Source organism: Eublepharis macularius, chromosome 15 (genome assembly GCF_028583425.1).
Source record: "Eublepharis macularius isolate TG4126 chromosome 15, MPM_Emac_v1.0, whole genome shotgun sequence".
NCBI lineage: Eukaryota > Metazoa > Chordata > Lepidosauria > Squamata > Eublepharidae > Eublepharis > Eublepharis macularius.
This window is the reverse complement of record NC_072804.1, coordinates 50,147,104-50,169,170: the sequence shown is the minus strand read 5'-3', so window position 1 is coordinate 50,169,170 and position 22,067 is coordinate 50,147,104. Positions and strand designations below refer to the sequence as shown.

Genomic DNA, 22,067 nt, shown 5'->3' with positions numbered 1-22,067 from the left:
CCAGCAGCTGCTGGAAGAATTAAACAAACACCCAGGGGCACCTTAAAGGCTAAGGTAAAAAAAAGGTAAAGGTCCCCTGTGCAAGCACCGAGTCATTAAAGCCATTCCTCATTCAGTTAGTCTTTATCTATGAGAGCCATATGTTATAAAGTGACAGATGCAACTGTGTGACCTGCTAGACTGATGGCATGGATCCTCACCCAGGGCCACTCCCATGATCTGGTTGAACCACATGGTGCTGACACACGTTACTGCCTTGATAAAAAAGCCCCAACTATGAAGGATTTTAAAATATTAAAATGTCTAAACCGGGCCTTAAGTTATCAGGCTGTTTATCCAATATTTTATGGTGTGTACCAGGAGGATGGAACCACTGAAAACTAAAGAATCCTGGCTGGGGTTGCCAACTCTGGGCTGGGAAATTCCTGGAGATTTGGGGGATGGTGGGACTTTGGTGTGTGGGGGGGGGGAGGGGGGAGATCTCAGAACCGTAAAATAGAACCCCCCCCCCACACACACACAAAGCAGTCATTTTATTCGGGGAAACTGATCTCTATCGCGTGATCAGTTGTAATTCTGATAATCTCCTGCAACCACCTGGAGGTTGGCAACCAGACGTGACCTGGAGGTTGGTAAGTCCAAACACGTAGCAATAATGTCGGGTAGAGAAAAAAAATTCTACTCCTGGGTGTCGTCAGACACGCAAATCTCCGTTCACGCACTTACAAAAATCCCAGTTTATTATCTTTCCCCCTACACACAAATATGGGAAGAACGCGCATGCGCTTTATCATAATCCCCGCACAGCTATTGAAAAAAGAAAAGGAAGCCCCCAAGCCTGACCGGCGACTCGGCAGGGCGAACACCTCCCGCGCCTGCGCAGAACCGCTCGGAGGACCGGTGGCTACCACAGAGGCGAGCGTGCATCGCAGAGCGCCCGTGCGCCACCTTCTCCTCCCCCTCCTGCAACCGCTTCCGTGTGGCCGCGGAGTTTTGCTGCCGGGTGGCGGCGGTGACAGAAACTGGCGGGGAGATGCCGGAGATCGCGATCCGACATGTGGTGTCGGCCAGCAGCTCCGACCCGGTGAGCCGAGGGGCCGCCCTCGCGTTGGGCCCGAAGGCCGTTGCCGCTGGCGGGCGGGCGAAACCATTCCGGGGGGGGGCTGCTTGGAAGCAGCCGTTGGGGGGGGAGGCTTTGGTTGGTGGGGACTGGAAGAGCCCACTCTGGGGCGAGGGGAGGGAACTGAACTGAAGCGGTTCTTGGATGAGACCACATGTATGTGGGGCAGGGGGAGGCTGTGCCCTAGAGAAAGGATGTGAAATGGGTGGAGTGGCTGCTCTGGGTGGGTGAATCTGTCGCTTCTCTGTGTGAGTCCGTGGCCTGGCGTATAAGAATAGTTCATCAGCTTCTGGAACAATTTGTTTATGTAGCGATTAGGGGTGTAAAAGCAGGGAGAGCCCAGCGGGCATGAAACGTCAGCCAGAACTTTACCTTTGTTCTTCCATTGTCTGTTGCATCTCTGTGTGAGTCCATGACCTGGCATATAATAATAGTATGCCAGTTTTTGGGACAGTTTATTTCCATAGAGATGAGAGATGAAAAAACAAGGAGGGCCTACAGGGCACGAAACATCAGACAGAACTATACCACGATTCTTACACTGTTGCATCTGCGAGTCCACAGCCTGCCTTATAATAAGTTCATCGGCTGTTATAAAATGTTGGACAGAATTATGCTGCTGTTCTTACACTATCTATGTGAGTCTGTGGCCAGGATTATAACAGTAATAATAAAAGTTCATCAGCTTCTGGACCAGTTTATTTCCGTAAGGATTAGGGGTGCAGAAGCAAGGAGAGTCTATGGGGTATGAAACGTCGGGTGGAGAGACGGAGAGGGGGGTGGTAAATGCATCATAACTGGCTATGGTGGACATGCCATTTGAGATTGGGAGGCTGCAGTGGTTTGAGGGCTCCTTCCCTGCAGTGCATTTTCCCCTCTTGTCTCACTTGCCTTCCCACCCCCAGACTCACTGTGCGGAGAACCTGCTCAAGGCTGACACTTACCGCAAATGGAAAGCTGCCCAGGCTGGAGAGAAGCAAGTTTCGGTCATATTACAGGTGAGGTTGGGGAGGTCTATGGAACTGGTTTCACATTTAAAATCACCTCAGGATGCCCCACAAGAGCGTTGGCAGTGCACGTCAGATCTGGAAGGCACTTGGCTCATTGCTCAGGAGCCAGCTTGATTTCTCACGTACGTGATCCCTTCTGCACCACACACATACTTTTGTGGAAAGATGTTACTGTGAATTGCACTGGACACAAGGATAATAGCGGTGGCTGCCATGCTGGTGGATCTTGCAGCTGGATTTGGCTGTGTACAGTTTGGATTGTGTGCGAATCTTGGGCAGTGGAAGGAAAATGGACTGTGTGATTGGTTTGGTGGGGACAAACCTGTCATATACATCTGAAGCCCAACACTTTGTACAGTAACAATATGATTGCAGGCTTGACCAGTGTTTCTACTTGTGGCTTGATTGACTGTCCTATCACAGCTTTGCAACCTACTGTATTGCGGATATGGGGGTTGTCCCTAATAGTTATCGTGGACCTTGCATCCGCTCTCCCCATTATACTGTTTTGGCTTCCCGTCTGTTGCCTTTGCAAACTCTGTGTGGACATTAGCCTGGGAGCTAATGAATGAGGTCTGAACTTCTACAGCCAATACTACTGGATTAACTGTTTGCCAGGCTTGTGTTGATGTCTCACTGGACATTTAACCCTCCTTCATTTTTTCCCGATCAGCAAACACAGGTTTGTTTTGCTTCCCCTGGGCTGCCGTACATTGCAAATGAGTTACAATTGCAAATGGGCAATTCTCTTTGGCTCATTGCCAGTTTGTGCATGTCTGTAGAGACAGACTTTTGCGTTTCTCCCCAATCCTTGCCTGAGGTTGTTTTTTCTCCCCATAGTTTGAGAAAGAGGAGCAAATTCACAGCATCGACATTGGCAATGAAGGCTCTGCGTTCGTGGAAGTGCTGGTCGGCAGCTCGGCCTCCTCCAGTGAGCAGAACTATGAGGTGAGGGACCAGTTTGGATGGTGATCGCTCTTGTGACTTAGATCCAGAGGAGTTAGCTGTGTTAGTCTGTAGTAGCAAAATCAAAGTGTCCAGTAGCACCTTTAAGACTAACCAACTTTACTGTAGCATAAGCTTTCGAGAATCACACAGAGAACTGACGAAGAGAACTGTGATTCTCGAAAGCTTATGCTACAGTAAAGTTGGTTAGTCTTAAAGGTGCTACTGGACTCTTTTCGATTTTGCTCTTGTGACTTGGAAGCAGGTTCTGCTGTTGCTAAAGCCGGCGTTGTCAGCTTCGCAGCATCCGTTGCTATTGAACGCCCATGTGAAGCTGCCTTATGCTGAGTGAGGCCCTTGCACCATCAAGCTGGTATTGCCCACTCTGACTGGCGGCAGCTCTCCGGGGTCCCCCATGGAGGTCTTTCATGTCATCTGCTTGCTGATGGCTTTCTTACCTGGAAATGGCTGGAACTGAACCTCAGACCTCTCCTCTAGGTGAGGTATTTTGGTTCATGGAGTTCCTTTGTCCTCTAGAGCTGCTGTAGCATAGTGGTTAAATGGTTGGGCTGTGAATCAGCACTCTGGTGGTTCAACTCCCACTACTACCATGAGCTCTGCAGGTGGCCTTGAGGAAGCCACTCCTCTCAGCCTCAGCTCCCCAGCTGTATTGCAGGGATAAGAACACTGACTTTGTTCACTGCTCTGAGTGGGGCATTATGTCTAGAAGAGTGGTATATACGCACAGTTATTATTACTATTATCTCTGTGTGAAGCAGAGTAGAAGGCCAGCAACAGTGAGATGTTCTGAGACCTTTTGAGGTCTGCACTACAGTATCTGCTCTACCCTTCTCCCTCCTGCCCTAGGTCTTGCTGGTCACGTCTTCCTTCATGTCTCCCTCGGAGAGCAAGAGTGGCACCAACCTGAACAGAGTCCGAATGTTTGGATCTGACAAGCTGGTTAAAGCCACAGCTGAAAAGAAGTGGGACCGGGTGAAAATTGTCTGCACGCAGCCGTACAGCAAGGTTTGGTTTGCAGTGTGAAAACAGGGATGACCTTGAAAGAGGGGTGGGCAGTGTTGAGCGTGGCCTGCTGTATATGTTTCTCTGCATGGCAAGTCTTTGCCTGAGTAAAATATTCTCTTGAAGTTCACCGTCTCCCTTGGTTTCCTGTTTGTCAAATGGGGATATGCTAGCCGTGGGGTTCTGGCATATATTCCTACTAGCCACAATGGTAGTGCTCCGTGGTGGTGGCGGTGGTAGAGAGTGCCCTCAAGTCAGAGTTGACATGGCTATCCTTGGTGGGTTTCATGGCAAGAGACTAACAAAAGTGGTTTGCCGTTGCCTGCCTCTGCAGCCCTGGCCTTCGTTGGAGGTCTCCCATCCAATTACCAACCAAGGCCAACCCTGCTTAGCTTTTGAGGTCTGACAAGATCAGGCTCACCTGGGCTATCCAGGTCAGGGCCGTGCTCCCTGATGGAAACTATATCCCGCCCCCCTTTTTTATTTAAAAAAATTTTATTGGATGGGTCATTATACAAATATAAAAACATACACAGTTAACTTTCCATCATATTGTAATACCCCCCCACCCTCCCACCCCCCTTTTCTGTTGACTTCCGACAGTTTTCCATTCCCTTTATTACCTCTTAAATAAAACCTTAACCAAGCTAAAATATATATAATATAATAATACCTATCTAATGATAAATACCATTATCTAACATTCCATATCCTTTAGTACTATCTATCCATAATATCTAATAACCTACAATATAATATGTCCCCTATATTAATAGCTGTATACTACATTCTAAGAATGGGTCATAGTAATATATTTTATACCATTGCATATCTTTAGATAGCACTATTACATACATCTGTCATATCTATAATGTTCAAAATTATTAATATCCTTTATATTTTTATCCAATTCATGACGTTATAACCTAGTAAATTATAACATATTGTACCTATGTATATCAATAAAATGGTATATTATCACAAACTAGATTTTTTACCTCTACTATAATATAATGATTACTACCTCTATATTAATTCAAAGTAACAGAACACTGTCCTCCCCTCAGAAAGTATCCAGGTCAGGGCCGTGCTCCCTGATGGAAACTATCCCGCCCCCCTTAAAAAAAAAAAACTTGCAGAGTTCTGGAATGAGTGCCAAGTGGTTTTGCCCTCACTCTTGTTTAGCTTGTTCGCATAGCTGACATCTGAAGCCACTTGAGGTTGAGGGCATTGTTTCTTCCTGCCCTCGCAGGAAGTCGAGTTGGGTAGGAATGTGCAAGCAAGAGAGAGACACCCAGCGGCCATAGGTGATGCAGATGCTCCGACCTTCAAGAATGCCACCAGAAAGTGAAAATGTGAAGTGGCTTTCTTGAAACTTCCCCCTCTCCCTTTCGAAATATAAAAAAAGCTTTCCCGAGAACCATCATTAATGAGAAATGGCTTCTCTGCTCACCTGGAATGCTTGTTTTGCCTCAGTTTTGGCAGAGAGGCAATGTGAACATCGGTTCCTGTGCTTTGGCTATAGATGTGCTTTAGAGGAGCAGGGCGAAGGGGATGAAAACTGATGAGGTTTTATTCTTTACTGGGGCTGACGGCTATCGAAAGAGCATGTCTGCTCTTGAGCTGTGGGTCTTTGGGGTATATATAGGTAATTAACTAGCAGTGGTACAATCGAGGTAGCTGTTCATAATGGGGAAGGACCCTTAGCTCATTCTGGTAGGTCATAGCGGTCTGTTTGACATGTGAGCAAGGAGCTCGGGACCAGGGGAAAAGGTGAGTATAGAAATATTTTAAATAGATATGAGCAGATCCGGCTTCTATTACCCAACTTAGAAATGAGCGAGAAAAATGAGCACGTGTAAAACTTGATGACTAGAAAGTCTCTGTGTTGGGAGCGGGTTGCAAATCCTCAGAACTGCCCCGACTTTGAATCTCTACAGAGTCCATTTCTTCTCTCCGCAGTCCTTGGCTTACGGCCTCTCCTTCGTGAGGTTCCACTCGCCTCCCGAAAACAATGAGATTAATTCCAAAACATCGTCCCCAGTGAGTATCTTCGTAACTCAGTTGCGGCTCTTTTTTCAACTCTTCCTTCATGCTCAGGTTTAAAAAATGCAAGCGTTGTGTATTTCTGCATCATCTTCCTCCTGCCACAGAGCTCAGTGCTGTGGGCATCAGAGTGCCCAGATGTTCTCCCATCCATGTCCTGGCTAGACCTCCTTAGCTTTGCCCATGTGGGATTAAGCACCTTCCGATCGTACACTGGGATTTTAAGCCCTTGTTCTTTTTCCTCTCTCACCCTCCAGAAGGTGACCAAGCTGGGACAGTTCAAGGTGAAGGACGAGGACAGCGACTCCGCCTCCTTGAAGCCCGGCGCTCTGTTCTTCAGCCGTGCCAGCAAACCGCTGGTCTCCCCCTCAAAAGGTAGCCTGGAAAGTATTCCTGCCTCTAGGGAGGGTGTACATTCCAAACAGGGAATCGGGGACCCATTGGTTTTTGAATTTCGGCTGTCATGTATAGAGAATTAGCAAATGCAGACTGGGAATTGGGATGCCTGATCTTGGCCCTCAGCCTGGGGAATGAGCCTGAAACATTTATTTATTTAAGTCATTTATAATCCGTCTTTCTCACTGATCCAGAAGAGGTAGCCATGTTAGTCTGTAGTAGCAGAATAGAAAAGAGTCCAGTAGCACCTTTAAGACTAACCAACTTTACTGTAGCATAAGCTTTCAAAAACAGAATCCAACAGAAAGCTGCTGAATTGGAATTCATATGTAAATTTGACTCAGTCAGGCTTGGATTGAATAGGGACTATGAATGATTATCTCATTATCAGAAGTAACTGATCCCATTATCAGAAGCTACTGATTGCATCTACTCCCCCCCCTCCCCTCTCCACCTATATATCTGACCAGTTTCTTCTTACCCTCCATGCATCTGACGAAGAGAACTGCAGTATGCTACAGTAAAGTTGGTTAGTCTTAAAGGTGCTACTGGACTCTTTCTCACTGAGACTCAAAGTGGATTACACAGTGTGAGATTGGTACAGTTGACATTAAGGATATTTCTATAAATAATGCCGTAGGGTAAATAAATAACAAGTTTACAAAGATATAGCATTAGCAAGAATCCAATACAGAATTGAAGAAATGCTGAAACAGAGCATAAGCAATTCTAGGACTGACATTAGACAACATGAAGCACAGGTAGCACACCGGAGCACATATTGAAGCGAGAGATAATACGTAAGGCAACATAGTGGTGAAGTCTGTGGTCCGTAACTCATTAGCAAAGCACCTGAGACCCCTCCCTACAATACAGCCCTCCTATTTTATGGTTTGTCGAGTATCAGTTTTGCCACTGTACTGCCAGTGCTGCTGTTTTGAGCATATGCGTGCTGAGTTGGTATTCGCTGATTTATTGTGCTTGCCTTTGCAGCCTCCCAGAATAACCAGCAAGTGCCCAGCTACGCTACTGCCTCCTTGCAGACCAGCATGACCAGTAGCCCTGAGCCAGCCCCATCAGCTGCAGAAAAGCCCACCGTCAAAGCTTCTCCTAAGGTAAAACTTGGATTCTGCATGAGTGGGCGAGATGCCAAGCCTTGTCCGTGTGTGAGTAATAACTAGGGTTACTGCTTTTTTTTTCTGGCTTGCCTCTGTGCCTTTAATAGCAGCCTGATGTACAGGAATCTAGACAGTGCAGCTTTTCTTGGCATGAAGGGAGACATTTGGCGTGCGCGTTAGGCTGTTGTAAAAAAAAAAGGAACAAGTATACTGCTGGGACACATGGAATTTTTCAGGAGTGGGTACCCTGCTAGTGTGTCCCATCCCAGAATGATCTTATGCTCTTTCCATGCAGGTAAATCAGAGGTACCTGATTGCTATGGCAACAGGGTAGATACCTGCAAGAGCCTCACCTAAGTGGAGAAGGGCACTTGACAGTTCTGATTTTCCTTCTACTTGCAGGAGCCCACACCAGTCAAGAGAAAGTTTGAATTCAGCAAGGAAAACACCAGTCTCCCCTCCACACCTAAGAAGACTGATCCCGATACTCCCCGCCCTGCACTCCCACCCTCCAAGAAGCATAAAGGTGTGTGTGTGCGTGTGTGTGTGGATAGGAGATAACTTTCAAATTGGGACTTCGAGGACATCTTCCTTTAATTTGCAAGTAATTTGAAGATGGTTGTTGTGGGTTTTCCGGGCTGTACTGCCGTGGTCTTGGCATTGTAGTTCCTGACGTTTCGCCAGCAGCTGTGGCTGGCATCTTCAGAGGTGTAGCGCCAAAAGACAGAGATCTCTCAGTGTCACAGTGACACTGCACTTCCTCCCTAGTTGCACTGCCCCGGCTCCAACACCTGTAAATATGTGTCATTTTATTTAATTACTTCATTGTGCTTCAATCTTTCTTGTTGAAACTCAAGGTGTAATACAGGGGTATAAAAACAATTCAAAAGACCAACACAATATAAACAAAGCAATAAAACTGGATTACACCCTTCGAAAACACTGAAGCAAACAGGAAAAAAAACCCAGTATTATACATCTAATAAGCAATACAGTATGAGGAGGAAGGAAAAAGAAAAGTGTCCAAAAATTTCAAAGACCAACGAACTACAATTCTGCTCCCTAGTTTCTTTAAAAATGGCCTCTCGCACAGTTCAGTTTTACCATGTTTGATGTATTGTTGAAGGCCAACATCTTTTCCACACTGAGAGATCTCTGTCTTTTGGTGCTACACCTCTGAAGATGCCAGCCACAGCTGCTGGCGAAACGTCAGGAACTACAATGCCAAGACCACGGCAATACAGCCCGGAAAACCCACAACAACCATCGTTCTCCGGCTGTGAAAGCCTTTGATAATTTGAAGATGACGCTTGGGGTTGCAGTAAGTTGCTTGTGTTGCTAAAAAGACATTACAGCCCAATCTGAAACACGCTTAATCAGCAGCAAGTCCCTCCAAATGCAGTGACATTTACTGTCTGGTAAGTCTGGTAAGGATTGTGGCTTTGCCGTCTTCAGTTGTGACCCAGACTTTGCATTCTGAGTGGCAGCAGGATCTTAAACCACCCTTCAGAGTGTTTGAGGCTGGTGATCAGCTTTTTTTGATCTTCTTGATTCATTATTTTTATAGAGCTGCTGTTTATTTTTTAAAAATAAAAACATCAACCAGTTTTATTTTACTGGCTATTACAGTCGGAGGAGTCGAGGCATCAACACGCATATAGACGTTCAGAGATGTGTGCCTAGAAACAGATGTTGGCTTCAACATGTTTGTTTCTCTGATTTGCTGCTGTCATATAAACAATGTAAAATTGCCCAGTGACATCTCAACAAGGAGCCGCCACCCCCCCCAACATCCCTTCCCCTCCCTGCCCCCAACATCCCCGCCCCGCCCCCAACATCTCTTCCCTTGCCTGCCCCCCAAATTCCTTTCTCATTCTCCAGGTGCCATTCCTTTACCCATTCTCTTCTTGCCCTAAATAACCTTTTCCTTCTCTCATTATTCTCAGCATCTCCTTCAGCGCCACCCCCACCAAAGACACCCCCTTCCAAAAAGCCCCCTCAAGCCCAGTCTTCGGAGGGCTCGGCCGAAGGACCTTTCCAGCATCTTCTGCAGGGCACCGTGTTTGTGCTGAGTGGTTTCCAGAACCCCTTCCGCTCAGACCTGCGGGACAAAGCCCTGGAGATGGGGGCCAAATACCGGCCGGACTGGACCCCTGACAGCACACACCTTATGTAAGTGCCCTGAAAAGTCCTGCATCTCTCAGCCCTTACAAATGCTCGGCGTTCTTTTGCTGTTAACTTCCAGACTTTACAAGGCCAAAGGCTCTAGCCAGGCAGATCAAAAGACTTGTATCCTCCCTCATCCCAGCCAAATTGCCTTCCAAAACCGCTCTCAGGAATCAAATCCCCCCTATAAATGACAGATAAGATTTCATACAAATGTTCCTGGTGGAGGAGATGGATCCAGGCACAGCCAAGCAATGCCCTGCTATTTCCTGCCTTTCTCTTGAAGATGTTCAAATGTACCTTGTTTGACTCGCTATTAACCTGAAACATGACCAGACTCAAAATCCTGGTCCCAGAAAAAAAAAACAGCAATGGTATTCAGCCGCTTCCAGCAAAATGAGCCGACGTTTGAAAACCGTCCAGGGTGGAAGGCGAGAAAGAGAGAGCCCTGCCAGCCGGCTAGAACCGATGGCTGACGCGCAGTCCAGTCCTATGCATGTTTACTTAGAAGTAAGTTCCATTGAGCGCAGTGGGATTTCCTTCCAAGTAAAGGTTTGTTTTAAAGGTGTCTGCCGTTTGAATTGATTTGATCTAATGGTTGTGATCCCCGCCTGCTCCTCTATTGAGATGGTTCATAAACAGAGCTCTTCCTGCTGATTTTTGAGTGTCCCGCTGTTCTTTCTCTTCCTAGCTGTGCCTTTGCCAACACGCCCAAATACAGCCAGGTGAAAGGGCTCGGGGGCATTATCGTGCGCAAGGAATGGATCCTGGACTGTTACCGCACGCGCCGGCGCCTACCTTGCAAGCGGTGAGTGAAAGACAGACTTCAGGGGTTCCATCCTTTACTCCAAAAGGTGGTGCGGTTCAGTCGCTTTTCTGATGAGCCAGAGGAGTTAGCCGTGTTAGTCTGTAGTATCAAAATAGAAAAGAGTCCAGTAGCACCTTTAAGACTAACCAACTTTACCGTAGCATAAGCTTTCGAGAGCCACAGTTCTCCTCGTCAGATGCATCTGAGCAAGTCCCAGCCGATCAGCCCAAACAAGTGAAATCTTTAACAGTTGATTAGTTCCTTGTCCTAACCCACATGGGAGCCACCGTGGTGTAGTGGCTAGTGTCGGACTAGGATCTCAGAAACCCAGGTTCAGATCCCCTCTCTGCTATGGAAACTTGCTGTGTGACCCCAGGCCAGTCGCACACTCTCAACCTAACCTATCCCACAAGGTTGTTGTGATGATAAAAATGAGAAGAACAGTGTGAGCTGCTTCATGTCCCCATTGGGGAGAAAGGCAGGGGGTGACGTTTTGTTGGTTTATTTATTTATTTAAAAGCCCTGTTACCTCAAGATGTTTTGAAGCAAGCTTGGATTCAGCGTTTAGGTGGCCCACTCCGTGTCAGATGTGCTGGGATTGGCAGAAATCTTCAGAACGTGCTGTTGCTTACTCCCCTCCCTCTACGATTCGAAGTGCAACTTTTATCCTAATTCATTAAATGAGTGGGTCTCTTGGGGAAATTCTGGATGGGAGTCTTACTCAAATCAGCCGTGGGATGCCAGGGCTAGGTTCTCAGCCAGAGATTGCCCTTTAATCAATGAAGATGGCACATGAGCAAAATCAGACTTGAAGTTTTGTTCTTGAGGCAGTCAGAAGCTGGAGTTGAGCTAATAGTGGGCAGGGAAGCTAAATCTAGAATCGCTGGCAATGGAACGACTGCTGTTGGACTGAAGCCTGCTTAGTTTCTCTGCTGGGGAGCATTGGGCTTTGTGCCGAGTCTTTCTCAGGCAGCCGATCGAGGATTTTTATCACGCTGGGTTGAGAGGTCTGGTTTTAGTCGTGGCAGGGTTACAGCCGGTGGATTATTATTTCCCAGCTACCTGATGGACAGCCCTGATTCATCCAGCAGCGAGGAGGAGAGCGAAGAAGAGACCTCTGCTCGACACCGCAAACCCCTTCCTCATCGGCAGGTATGTGGCATCTCAGTTGGCACGGGGCTGTGCCAGGCTTTGTTTCCCAAGAGGAGTTGATGTTGCCCTTCAGGCACACAGAGGTCAGGTCTTCCTATGTTCTGTGCTTAGAAACGGTTCAGCCTCAAGGATTGCAAAGAAAGATGTCTGGGAAAACTGAATTCTGCCACTTGTATGTTTCCTGCTATCTTTTGGTGTGGATCTGGGGGAGGGCAGGAAGCAACACAGACCAAACTGTCAGGCCTTTCTTTCACAGAGAGCTGACCTCTCCAGCTCCAACCACAAACCCAAGACGCCCAGCAGCCCTAAAGCGGCGCGGCCTATGCAGAAGAAGGCATCCTCTGGAGAGGAGGAGGAGGAGCCCGGCACATCTCAGAACAGCAACATCCACAACAACTCACGGGTGCCAGAGGCTGACTCTGCAGCTTCCAGTGATGACGAGGAACCTTCGGGTAGGATCCAGCGCACTGTACTGGAGGAAGCTAGCTTTGGTTTTCCGCCGAGCTTCCTTGTTGGTGGAACTGGCTTGCCGGGTCAGACTACTGTAACTATACAAGCAAGTCGTGACTGCCTAACGAAATAAAGACTTTGAAATAATTATTGCAAAAGTATTTCTCTTACTGCTATTATGATAACAATTGCCACTCAATAAATATTATACTATACAGTCTTCCATTCAATATATAATATCGCACACAGTCCTCCTCCACCAATAACCCGCAGGTTGGAAGGACCTATAATATGCTGTCGACCCTATGGACAATATAAACGAGCTATGAAACGGTGTATGCTTTAAAGAGCTTTAAAGAGCAAGATACGTGGAAGTGTTCATGGGTGATACCAACATTGCTATTATGCCACTAGCACTTTGTAGGTCTGGTGGAGGAGGGCTGTGTGCAATATTATATATTGAATGGAAGACTGTATAGTATAATATTTATTGAGTGGCGATTGTGATCAGAATAGCAATAAGAGAAATACTTTTGCAATAATTATTTCAAAGTCTTTATTTTGTTCGGCGGTCATGACTTGCTTATATTGTTACCGTTTTTCGTGATTCTCAGGGTCGGACTTCTGGCCTGCCAAATCTAGATGCAACCAGCCAAGTGTCTCCAGGGAATGTCCTTGTAGGGGTGTGGATGTGGTGGGGACCTCTCTTATTGTTTCTCTCTCCAGCATCTGATTTTCAAAGATACACTGTCTTATGACATGGAGGTTCAGTTTAGCTATCGTGGTCTTTTGCTGTTGATAGATCTCTTCACTGTGGGTTTGTCAGATCCTTTTAAATTAAAGCTTGTGTTGGCAATGGGCTGTTGCTTTGTCTGGTGCTCAGAAATCAGCGATGTGTTGTGTAGTCTTGAGTTTGCCACCAGTGGATTCTGTTAGGTGGCCCCGAGTTCCACCTTTATGAAAAGAAGAAACTGCCTCTGCAATATCCATGCTATTCATCAGGGCTTTTTTCTGGGACAAGAGGTGATGGAACTCAGTGGTGGAACTCGGGACCACACAATGACATCGCTTTGGGTCAGCTGGAACAAGGGGGGAGTTTTTTAAAGTTTAAATCACCCTCGGCGAAAATGGTCACATGGTCAGTGGCCCCGCCCCCTGATCTCCAGACAGGGGGGAGTTTAGATTGCTCTCCGCGCCGCTCTGTCTGGAGAGCAGGGGGCGGGGCCACCAGCCATGTGACCATTTTCAAGAGGTGCCGGAACTCCGTTCCACCACGTTCCCGCTGAAAAAAAGCCCTGCTATTCATAATGTTACAAGTTTCTCATGTGGTTTCACAGCATTTGTGTAAGTTTCTGATACCCCAAGCTTTGCATGCGCTGTCTCCTTCCCTCTTGTCTTTCCTGGGAAAGTAGATTTCAGTTTTGCAATGTATGGCCAGAGGATCGCATCACTCATCCCGAGTCTCTCCATAGTAATCCACTGAGCCTTCTGCTTCTTCTTCCCTTTTTCCTTCCATTTGCTCATGCATGGTATCTTAACAGTAGTATTTCTTCGCACGGTGCATAGTTAATTTGTAGAACTTTCTGCCACGGAACAGGGCAATGGACACTTGCTTAGATGGCTTTTTAAAAGAGAATTAGACCAATTTGTGAAGGCCAGTTCCCTCAATGGCTGTTAGCCTTGATGGCTAAATGGAACCTCCATGTTCAATGGCAGTGTATCTCAGAATGCCCATTGCAGTGCAGTGGGAACAATGGATAAGAGCTGTTTTCTTCATTGCCCACTGGCGGTCTTCCTGGAAGCATCCAGCTGGCTGCTGTATCATCTTGATAGTAATATTTTCATTCTGCCCTCCCTGCAGGGTGCTCAGGGGGGGCATTCCCCCTCTACCACCCCAGTTTACACAGTGAGTCCCCTGTCAGAGTGGGAGATTTGAACCTGGGTCCTAATCCCACAGCTGGATTAGATGAGCTTTAAGATTTTTTTTAGTATAGACGTTGGGCATGCCTGTCAGACTATGGAATCCCAGTTATCTAGAGTTCGTCTCGCCCCTTCTGCAAGAAGCACAAAGTTTCTTGATTCCAAAAGGTTTATTGAAAGACAATGCTCAGGATACAAGCGTCCATATTCCAAGGACTAGGAAAGTCTTGGCTGAACGGAAGCTTTGTTGAGAATGACACACAAAATGGAAGTAACAACACTTCAAACACCCATTCCCAGCCTCCCCCCCCCCAGTCCTGTCTAGAAGGCCTGGAAAGGCGAGGACGTCAAGGTCAGCCGGAACGGGTTGATAAGCATTCTTCGCTCCCATGAATATATGCGGCTCGGGCAGCACCTGGGCCCGGAGGGAGAAAACTAAACAACTACCGGTTATAACATGAGAATATGGCGTAGCTTTGGCTTGAGAACTGAGTAGCAAACTGACACTCTGACAATGCCCCATGAACTGCAGGACCAGGTGGCACCTGCTGGGTGGGTTGAATTCAGGGAGGACTGATCTTCTGGTAACCTGGCCCTGGCAGTGCCTGCCGAGGTGCTGAGCCCTGTCTGATTTTTCCGTTTACTCCCGGTATGCTTCCTCAGGCTTTCGAGACAATGGAGAAGAGGGGTCGGGCGACACAGATGATGAGCTGAGAAGGTTAGTCAAGTGAGAACCGTTGGATGGTTGTCCCCCTCAAGGGGATTGGGGTGGGAGCAAAAGAGGGAGGGGTTGTCCCCCAGAATCAGTCCACAAGTAACATGAATCCTGGGCGCAGAAGGACTTGAGCTGAAATAGCAAAAGAAACAGACAGTGCTGGCAGTTGTCTGTGAACATCCGACGTCTTGTTACAGCGAGCGTCACAGTGTCAAGTCTGTTCTTTGTCAGCCATTCTCCAGGGTCCTTTCACTGGAGAAGCTAGAAATTGAATCTCAGACCTCGTCCCTGTAAAGTAGGCTGTCTGTCACTGAGCTGTGGCTCTTCCCTGATGACGCATGCACTTCAAAATGGCCACGGTTTCCCCATAACGTACTCCCAAAGCAGTCAGGAAAGAACTGACTCCCTTTCTGCAGCCCGAATCGATATTCTTTCCAATTCTCACCTACCAGCGGCTGCATTTTTGGGCCCAGTTACACATTCAGCATTCCAGCCACGGTACTCCAACATCTAACCTGGCCCTTTGTCTTCAGTAGAAGTGGCTGGGTTAGAGGTTCATGTGTGTTCTTTTAGAGAATTGGAAAGCTGATGTTCTCGTTAGGAGACAGCAAGTCCTCTGTCCCCTATGCCCTCCCACTCTCTCTGGCTTCAGAGTAGAAGAGGAGCACCGCAAAAAGCAGCAAGGGGGGCGGAGGGCTGCTCCAGAGCCAGAAGATGACCCGTATGGCGGCTCCACAGATGAGAACACGGATGTGGAGGAGAAGGGAGAGCCGGACCAGCCTATTCCCGAGCTACCAGGTATATCCGGACAGATGGATGGGCGTCTCCTTCTCTCTTTTTCTCTCTCTTCCTCCCCAGAAGCTGCAATCTTGAATTGACTAATCAATAGATCACTGAAGATAACTTTTATTTGGTGGGGCTGAGAGTTAAGACACCCGGCTTTTGATTTTGAGGCTCTCCAGGTTTCTTGCGTGTTTCTGTGACAGAAGGAAGTGGGGGCGGTAGGGGGTAAAGGGTTCTAACAACGAACAGCCCCTTTTGTTAAACTGTCGAATTAAACCCGCACTTTGCTGCTGCGCAAATTGAGATCGTCCGATTCTTCCGCTAGAAAACAGATGATTGATCAATTGGAATTCCTTTAACGCCGAACAGGCCTCCTCATTTCATCGCCCTCTTTTCCTAGGGGCTTGGAGGTACAGTGCAAGGCCAGGAGTTTACGTACACTGGGAGTTTTATACCGAATCAGACCATTGTGAATGTGAAGCTCGGTATTTATTGCTTTTTATTACCAGCAGGAGATCTTGGGGGGTCTTTCCTATCACATGCTTCCTGGGATGCCGAGAATCAAACTGGCCGCCTTCTGCATGCAAAGCAGAGGCTCTGTCACTGAGCTATGACCCAGTGGGATACACATGCATGATCTTTATCCTTACTAGCAAGAAGCAGTCTGTGCTGGAACCTGAGAACTTCCGTCTTCATCTGCCCTGGGGAGAGAACCTGAGAGCCGGTGTGGTTGGAGTGCCGGACTCGACTCTCATTTATCCAGGTTCCAGGCTCCAATCTACCATGGAAGCTCAGTGGATGACCTTGGGCCTCTCACCCACTCTCAGCCTAACCCACCTCACAGGGTTGTTGTGAGGATAAAATGGACAAAAGGCGAACGATATAAGCCAATTTGGGTCCCCTTTGGGGAGCAAGGCAGGGTATAAATGAAGCAATTAACTAAATAATTTAATGCTTTAAGGCTTAATTTATCGAGGAGTGTCAGGTTCCCTTCGGCATCTCTGCTAACTCTAACTTTCTCTTCGCCAGATTTATTTGGGGGTAAACACTTCTTCCTGTATGGCGAATTCCCTTCTCAGGAGCGGCGCCTCTTGAACCGCTACATCACAGCTTTTAACGGGTGAGTTTTGTTGCAAAGGGGATGCGGGGGTCATGTTGGGGAGGGTTGCTGGGGGTTAAAAGCCTGCTGCTGCTTGAGGGCTCTGTGCAGCTCCAAGCCTGTCCTCAGTTGAGAGAAGTATTTATTATTTTTATTTTTATTTATTTATTTCAAATGTGTATTCCGCCCTCCCCGCGAGCGGGCTCAGGGCGGATAACAACATATTAAAAATACAATTAAAAATTCATGTTTATTAAAAACAACACATTTAAAACAGGATGGTGGACAGCCTTCACAGAGAGGGTTAAGATTCATACACCTCTTTTTTCCAGGCCGGCGGAGGCCCAGCCTCAGCCATAGGCCTGGCGGAACAACTCTGTCTTGCAGGCCTGGCAAAACGATAGTAGGTCCTGCCGGGCCCTGATTTCAGCAGACAGAGTGTTCCATCAGGTGGGAGCCAGGACCGAAAAGGCCCTGGCTCTAGTCAAGGTTAGGCGGGCCTCCTTGGGGCCAGGGACCACCAACAGCTGTTTGTCCCCTGATCGCCTTGTCCTCCAGGGAATATATGGGGAGAGACAGTCCCATAGATATGCTGGTCCCAGTCCGCACAGGGCCTTATAGGTCAATACCAGAACCTTGAATCTGATCTGGTACTCTACTGGCAACCAATGCAGCTTGCATAAGAACGGTGTTATATGCGCCTTATTTGGCACTCTCATAATAACACACGCCGCTGCATTTTGTACCAGCTGTAATCTCCGGGTCAGGCTCAAGGGTAGCCCTGTGTAGAGCGAGTTACAGTAATCTAGCCTAGAGATGACCGTTGCTTGGATCACTGTAGTTAAGTCACGGGTTGACAGGTAAGGGACAAGTTGCCTGGTCTGCCGCAGATGGAAAAAAGAGGACCTTTTGTAAAACTAGGAAACAGATTGCAGTTGAATTTTGGTTTTCTCTGATGAGGCAACTGCAGTGCCTCCTTGCATTTGGGGTGCAGCTGGCAGGGTGGAGCCCCCATCTCAAATTGTAATATGGGTGGCGGTGGTGGTGATCTGATTAGGACCCGGGTGCTGTATCTGCTAGTTGCAGCCAACTGTTTTACTGTGTTAACAGGGAGGTAGAGGATTACATGAACGAGAGAGTGAATTACGTGATCACAGCTCAGGAATGGGATGACACGTTCGAAGAGGTGAGTTTGCCCTGCCTGGCCTGATAGGGGTCCATTGGTTAAGCCCAGTGATTCTTAAATGGGGGTTCACCACTCCCTACTTTCTCCAGGACCCTCCGGGGTGCTTTTAAGCAAAGCTGAACATTCAGACATGGTTCTTCCATGTAACACAATTACATAGATCAACTGGTTCCCCCATTTGGGAGGAGGGCAGAGCCGATTAAAGCACTGGATGTTTTTAATTTCTGCTCTAGGCTCTGAACGAGAACGCCAACCTCTCCTTCGTGCGTCCCCGCTGGATCTACAACTGCAACGAGCGGCAGAAGTTGATCCCCCACCAGCCGTATGTCGTGGTACCGCGAGCGTAGGAGGATATTCCTGCTGGCTTATCTCTGTATATATTGTTTTGCACCACCACCGCCCCCAGAAGACAGCTGTCATCTTGGCCTTCGGGGTCACTCCAGGCAACTGTTCCTTGTGCATTTTTCCTGGAGGCTTAATCCAGCGAGCGTGCCCCCCCCAATCCAGAATCAGGCTTGTACCAGTGTAGCAGGGTTTAAAAAAGCATTCTCTCTTTCAAGTGCAGCTCTCCCTGCTTGCATTTGAAGATGCATTTACTCACTTTCCCTCTTTCAGAAACAGCTGCTACTCTTGAGAAAAAATATACTCCCCTGCGGCAGGTGAGAATGTGGGTGTGTTCTTTCTGTGAAGGCTTATAACTGAACTGGGAGAGAGGGAAGCATTCCCCCACCCCACCCCGCCCCATGTCTCTTACTCCTGGGATCCACTTTACACTCTTGTGCTTACACCATTCTTTTTATTTTACAACACCTCCCCCCGCCCCTCATTCGCTAACAGGCAGCTCACTTTCCGAGTCTTCTACGGAAGGATGTGGACATCCCAGTGTGAGAATCAAATCCCGTATTCTGCCAGAGCAGAAGTTGTCTTCCTATAATCCATGGGCTGCTCAGGCTTCTGCAGGAAAGAAATGTGCTTCTCCGCTGTCCGATCCGTTTTAGTTTCACGGCTAAGCACCTATGAATCTTCACACATATTTTTTGCAGACCTGGGATTTGTGCTATTGCGTTGGATCCGGTGCAGCATTTCCTCCAGGGGCTCAAGGACTTCCACCCGTGAAACACAACCTTCTCAGCTCCCCTCTACTGCAGCAGCCCCAAATGCTCCCAGATAACCTGTTTGGGGGGGGATTGGGATTCCCCCCGGAACAAAATTTCAGGGGGCCTTTTGGGCTGTTGTGGGAGAGAGATCATATCCCGCAGGCGGAAGTCTTTGTGCCAGTAGAAATGCCGCAGCGGCTCTAACCCTGTATCTGTATGCACTAGTAAGCTTAAAGAATATAATGCAGAGACAGAAAAGTTTGACTTTTAGAATTCTGGAACTTACTATTCGCGTGAACAGGTTTCCTATCGTGTGTTCGATGTTACCTACGGGGGAAACAACTGTATCCAAACTGGTTTGTTCCAGTCTTCTCTCTCTAAGCTGTGTGTCTGAGCCTCCCCCCGCCCCCAAATTCTCCTAAGCAGTCCTCCCCTCGTGTCTAGCAGTGGACACCCTCCCGTGGCCAAACATTCTAAATGGAATGTTGAGCTCTGGTGCCAAACCTGAGAAAAATCTCACAACACACCGTACAGTGTTTAGCAGCTACTTACACTTGGTGCGGAAAAGGCCGAGAAGCCGTAAAAACTGGATTAGGAAGTACCGCCGATAGGGCCTTGAAGGGCTTGAATTTTGTACGTTTTTTGGACCAAACGGTGTAAGCTGCTCACTCATAGGAAGAGGATGCTCTAGTGAATTTTCACCATGTGTTAGATAACATCGTTCGGTTCTGGTTCTTTTCCTCCTCTCTTCTCTGGGCAACACAGCCTACGTCCTGAAAGAACTGAACTGTCCAGCCCAACACACACCCCTTACCAAGGAAAGCAAATTTCTGGGCGCTGCCTTCCTTGGAAAGCAGTGGCCCCTTTCTCCCCAACCCCTGCACCGGCTATGAACGGGACCAAGCGGGCTTTGGAATCTACCTCATTTTTACAGCCCGTTTTTTCCACCTGCCTGGTTGGTGCTACCCTCAGCCCCAGAGACCAAGCCAGCTGTATTTCTCTGCGCTTCTTGTGTTCGCCAGTTCCTTTGGGGAATTTCCCATTTTTGGCAACAGCCACAAAAATTGGCCATGGCCCAGTTCTTAAAGGGAGAGGTCCTCATTTTTTTGCACTAGCACCTCATAAGCGCTTCCCAGCCGACTTCTTTAAAGTTGCCCGTGCTCGTGACCTGATCTCTCCCGTGCTGCGGGAAGCTAGAGCTGCAGAGGTTTCTTTCCTTTGACCCCCAAGTCTTCTGTGCCCACTTTCTTGCCAACGCAGCATAGCTGAACTGCTTAATGGTAGGTTGGAGGGAAGATGACCTGCCTGAAAATGAACTGGGGGCAAGGCCGCTGTTGCCATCTCTCCTGCTTCCCAGGCAAACAGAGAATTGCTAGGTTACAACCTTGGAAGGGGGAATATGAATTTCTTCCAGTTAGGTGGTGCTGCAACCTTTCCAGAAAGCAATTCAAAGCAGTGATGCACCCCCTTACTGAAAGTATTTTTTTCTGGATTTCACCTATCGTGGGATTCTGTTGGACCCTGGCAGTGCCCTTCTACTTTGTATACTGACACGTATGCCCCAACACAGGGCTTCGAATAAGCTATCAGTTTCTTGCCCAGCAACCATGGAAAGTAGTTTTTTGTGAGCACGCTGCATGGATTCACACACACATACAACACTGCAGCATTTGAAGGAGAAAAGCCTGCAGCGATTGCAGTTGGGTCGAGTTTCCAATGCAGCCTATCTGGTCAAGATTCAAGGGCTTAAATTTTTTTTCTTAAACGAAATATACTCACACGTCAGAGCAGGTTGCCCAAATTGTCTAGAAATGGTGGGAAGAATCCAGTACCAATCTCTTATGGGGGCTCTGTTCATGTATTCCCCCCCTATATGGTTTGTTGTGTTTTTTATTAAAAAAATAATAAATATTCTAAAAGGGCTAAGGTATGTGCTGCTCTTGTGTTCTGGAACAAAAAGGTGATACTACTAGGCATTCTTGAGAGCATATTTGTGGGAAATAGAAAGATCTCTCAGATCTGGTCTATAAACGGTAGCACCTTTCTCTGGAAAGCTTGTGTGGGGATGTAGTGGTGGTGGAGGGTGCCCACAAGTCATAGCTGGCCCCGGTGGGGTTTCCATGGCAAGAGACTAACAGAAGTGGTTCGCCATTGCCTGCCTTTGCAACCCTGGTCTTCACTGAAGGTCTCCCATCCAGGGCTTTTTTTCAGCTGGAACGCAGTGGAACCGAGTTCCGGAGCCTCTTGAAAACAGTCACATGGCTGGTGGCCCCGCCCCGATCTCCAGACAGAGGGGAGTTGAGATTGCCCTCCGCGCCGTAGCACGGAGGGCAATCTAAACTCCCCTCTGTCTGGAGATCGGGGCGGGGCCACCAGCCATGTGACCATTTTCGCAGAGGGTGATTTAAACTTTTGAACCCCCCCCCCCCCCGTTCCAGCTGAACCAAAATGACATCATTGGCCCTGGGAGCACGCATGCACTTTGCACATGCTCATGTGGTGCCAGGGGCACCACCTCCCGCCAAGAGTTGCCCCCTGTGCTGGCGACCCACTGAGTTCCCCCACCTCTTTCCCCAGAAAAAAGCCCTGCTGCCATCCAATTACTAACCAATGCCAACCCTGCTTAGCTTCTGAGATCAGGCCCACCTGGGCTATCCAGGTCAGGGTGTAATGATGCGGTGCCCCCCCATGATCCAACCCGTGGTGTTTGTATCTCAAAATCAGCAGCATTTCAGCACAAGAGGGCCCGTCTGCATCAGTAAATGAGAATCGCTTTCTAAAACAGATCTGGACTTGCCTACCCCAATAACTCATTTCTGCCAGCAGCCAATTGCTTCAGAAGTCAGCATTGGGCCCTGAAATTCATCCCGCTCCCCATGGTTTGGCTTTCGATACTCTGGTTTCTCTTCAGATCACATAAATCTTTTGCCTTTTTAAGGTTTGGCTCTCGGGCACAGCCTTCCTCTGAAGATTTGTGCTTCACAAACTTGTCTACAAACTCAAGATAGCTGTGAAAACCTTCTCTCTTTTTTT

The 22,067-nt window shown here is 48.0% G+C and overlaps 1 protein-coding gene across 3 annotated transcripts; it reads left to right on the top strand.

Annotated features, from left to right (window-relative positions):
* Nucleotides 1-1,004: 1,004 nt before the first annotated feature.
* XRCC1 (X-ray repair cross complementing 1) lies at nt 1,005-20,956 on the top strand. Of its 3 annotated transcripts, XR_008598304.1 has the most exons (18): nt 1,005-1,084; nt 2,026-2,118; nt 2,971-3,078; nt 3,943-4,101; nt 6,061-6,141; nt 6,402-6,519; nt 7,534-7,655; nt 8,061-8,184; nt 9,605-9,830; nt 10,516-10,632; nt 11,691-11,784; nt 12,041-12,236; nt 14,818-14,872; nt 15,522-15,667; nt 16,682-16,772; nt 17,862-17,937; nt 18,171-18,596; nt 18,775-20,956. XR_008598304.1 is itself a non-coding variant. In XM_054999815.1 (17 exons), the coding sequence occupies exons 1-17, from the start codon at nt 1,034-1,036 to the stop codon at nt 18,282-18,284; spliced, it is 1,971 nt and encodes a 656-aa protein (XP_054855790.1). In that variant the 5' UTR covers nt 1,005-1,033; the 3' UTR covers nt 18,285-20,956. The 3 variants fall into 3 exon arrangements, 2 of the variants coding, with proteins under 2 accessions (XP_054855790.1, XP_054855789.1); XM_054999815.1 differs by having other exon boundaries at nt 18,171-20,956; XM_054999814.1 differs by lacking the exons at nt 17,862-17,937; nt 18,171-18,596; nt 18,775-20,956 and having other exon boundaries at nt 16,053-16,767.
* Nucleotides 20,957-22,067: the final 1,111 nt, after the last annotated feature.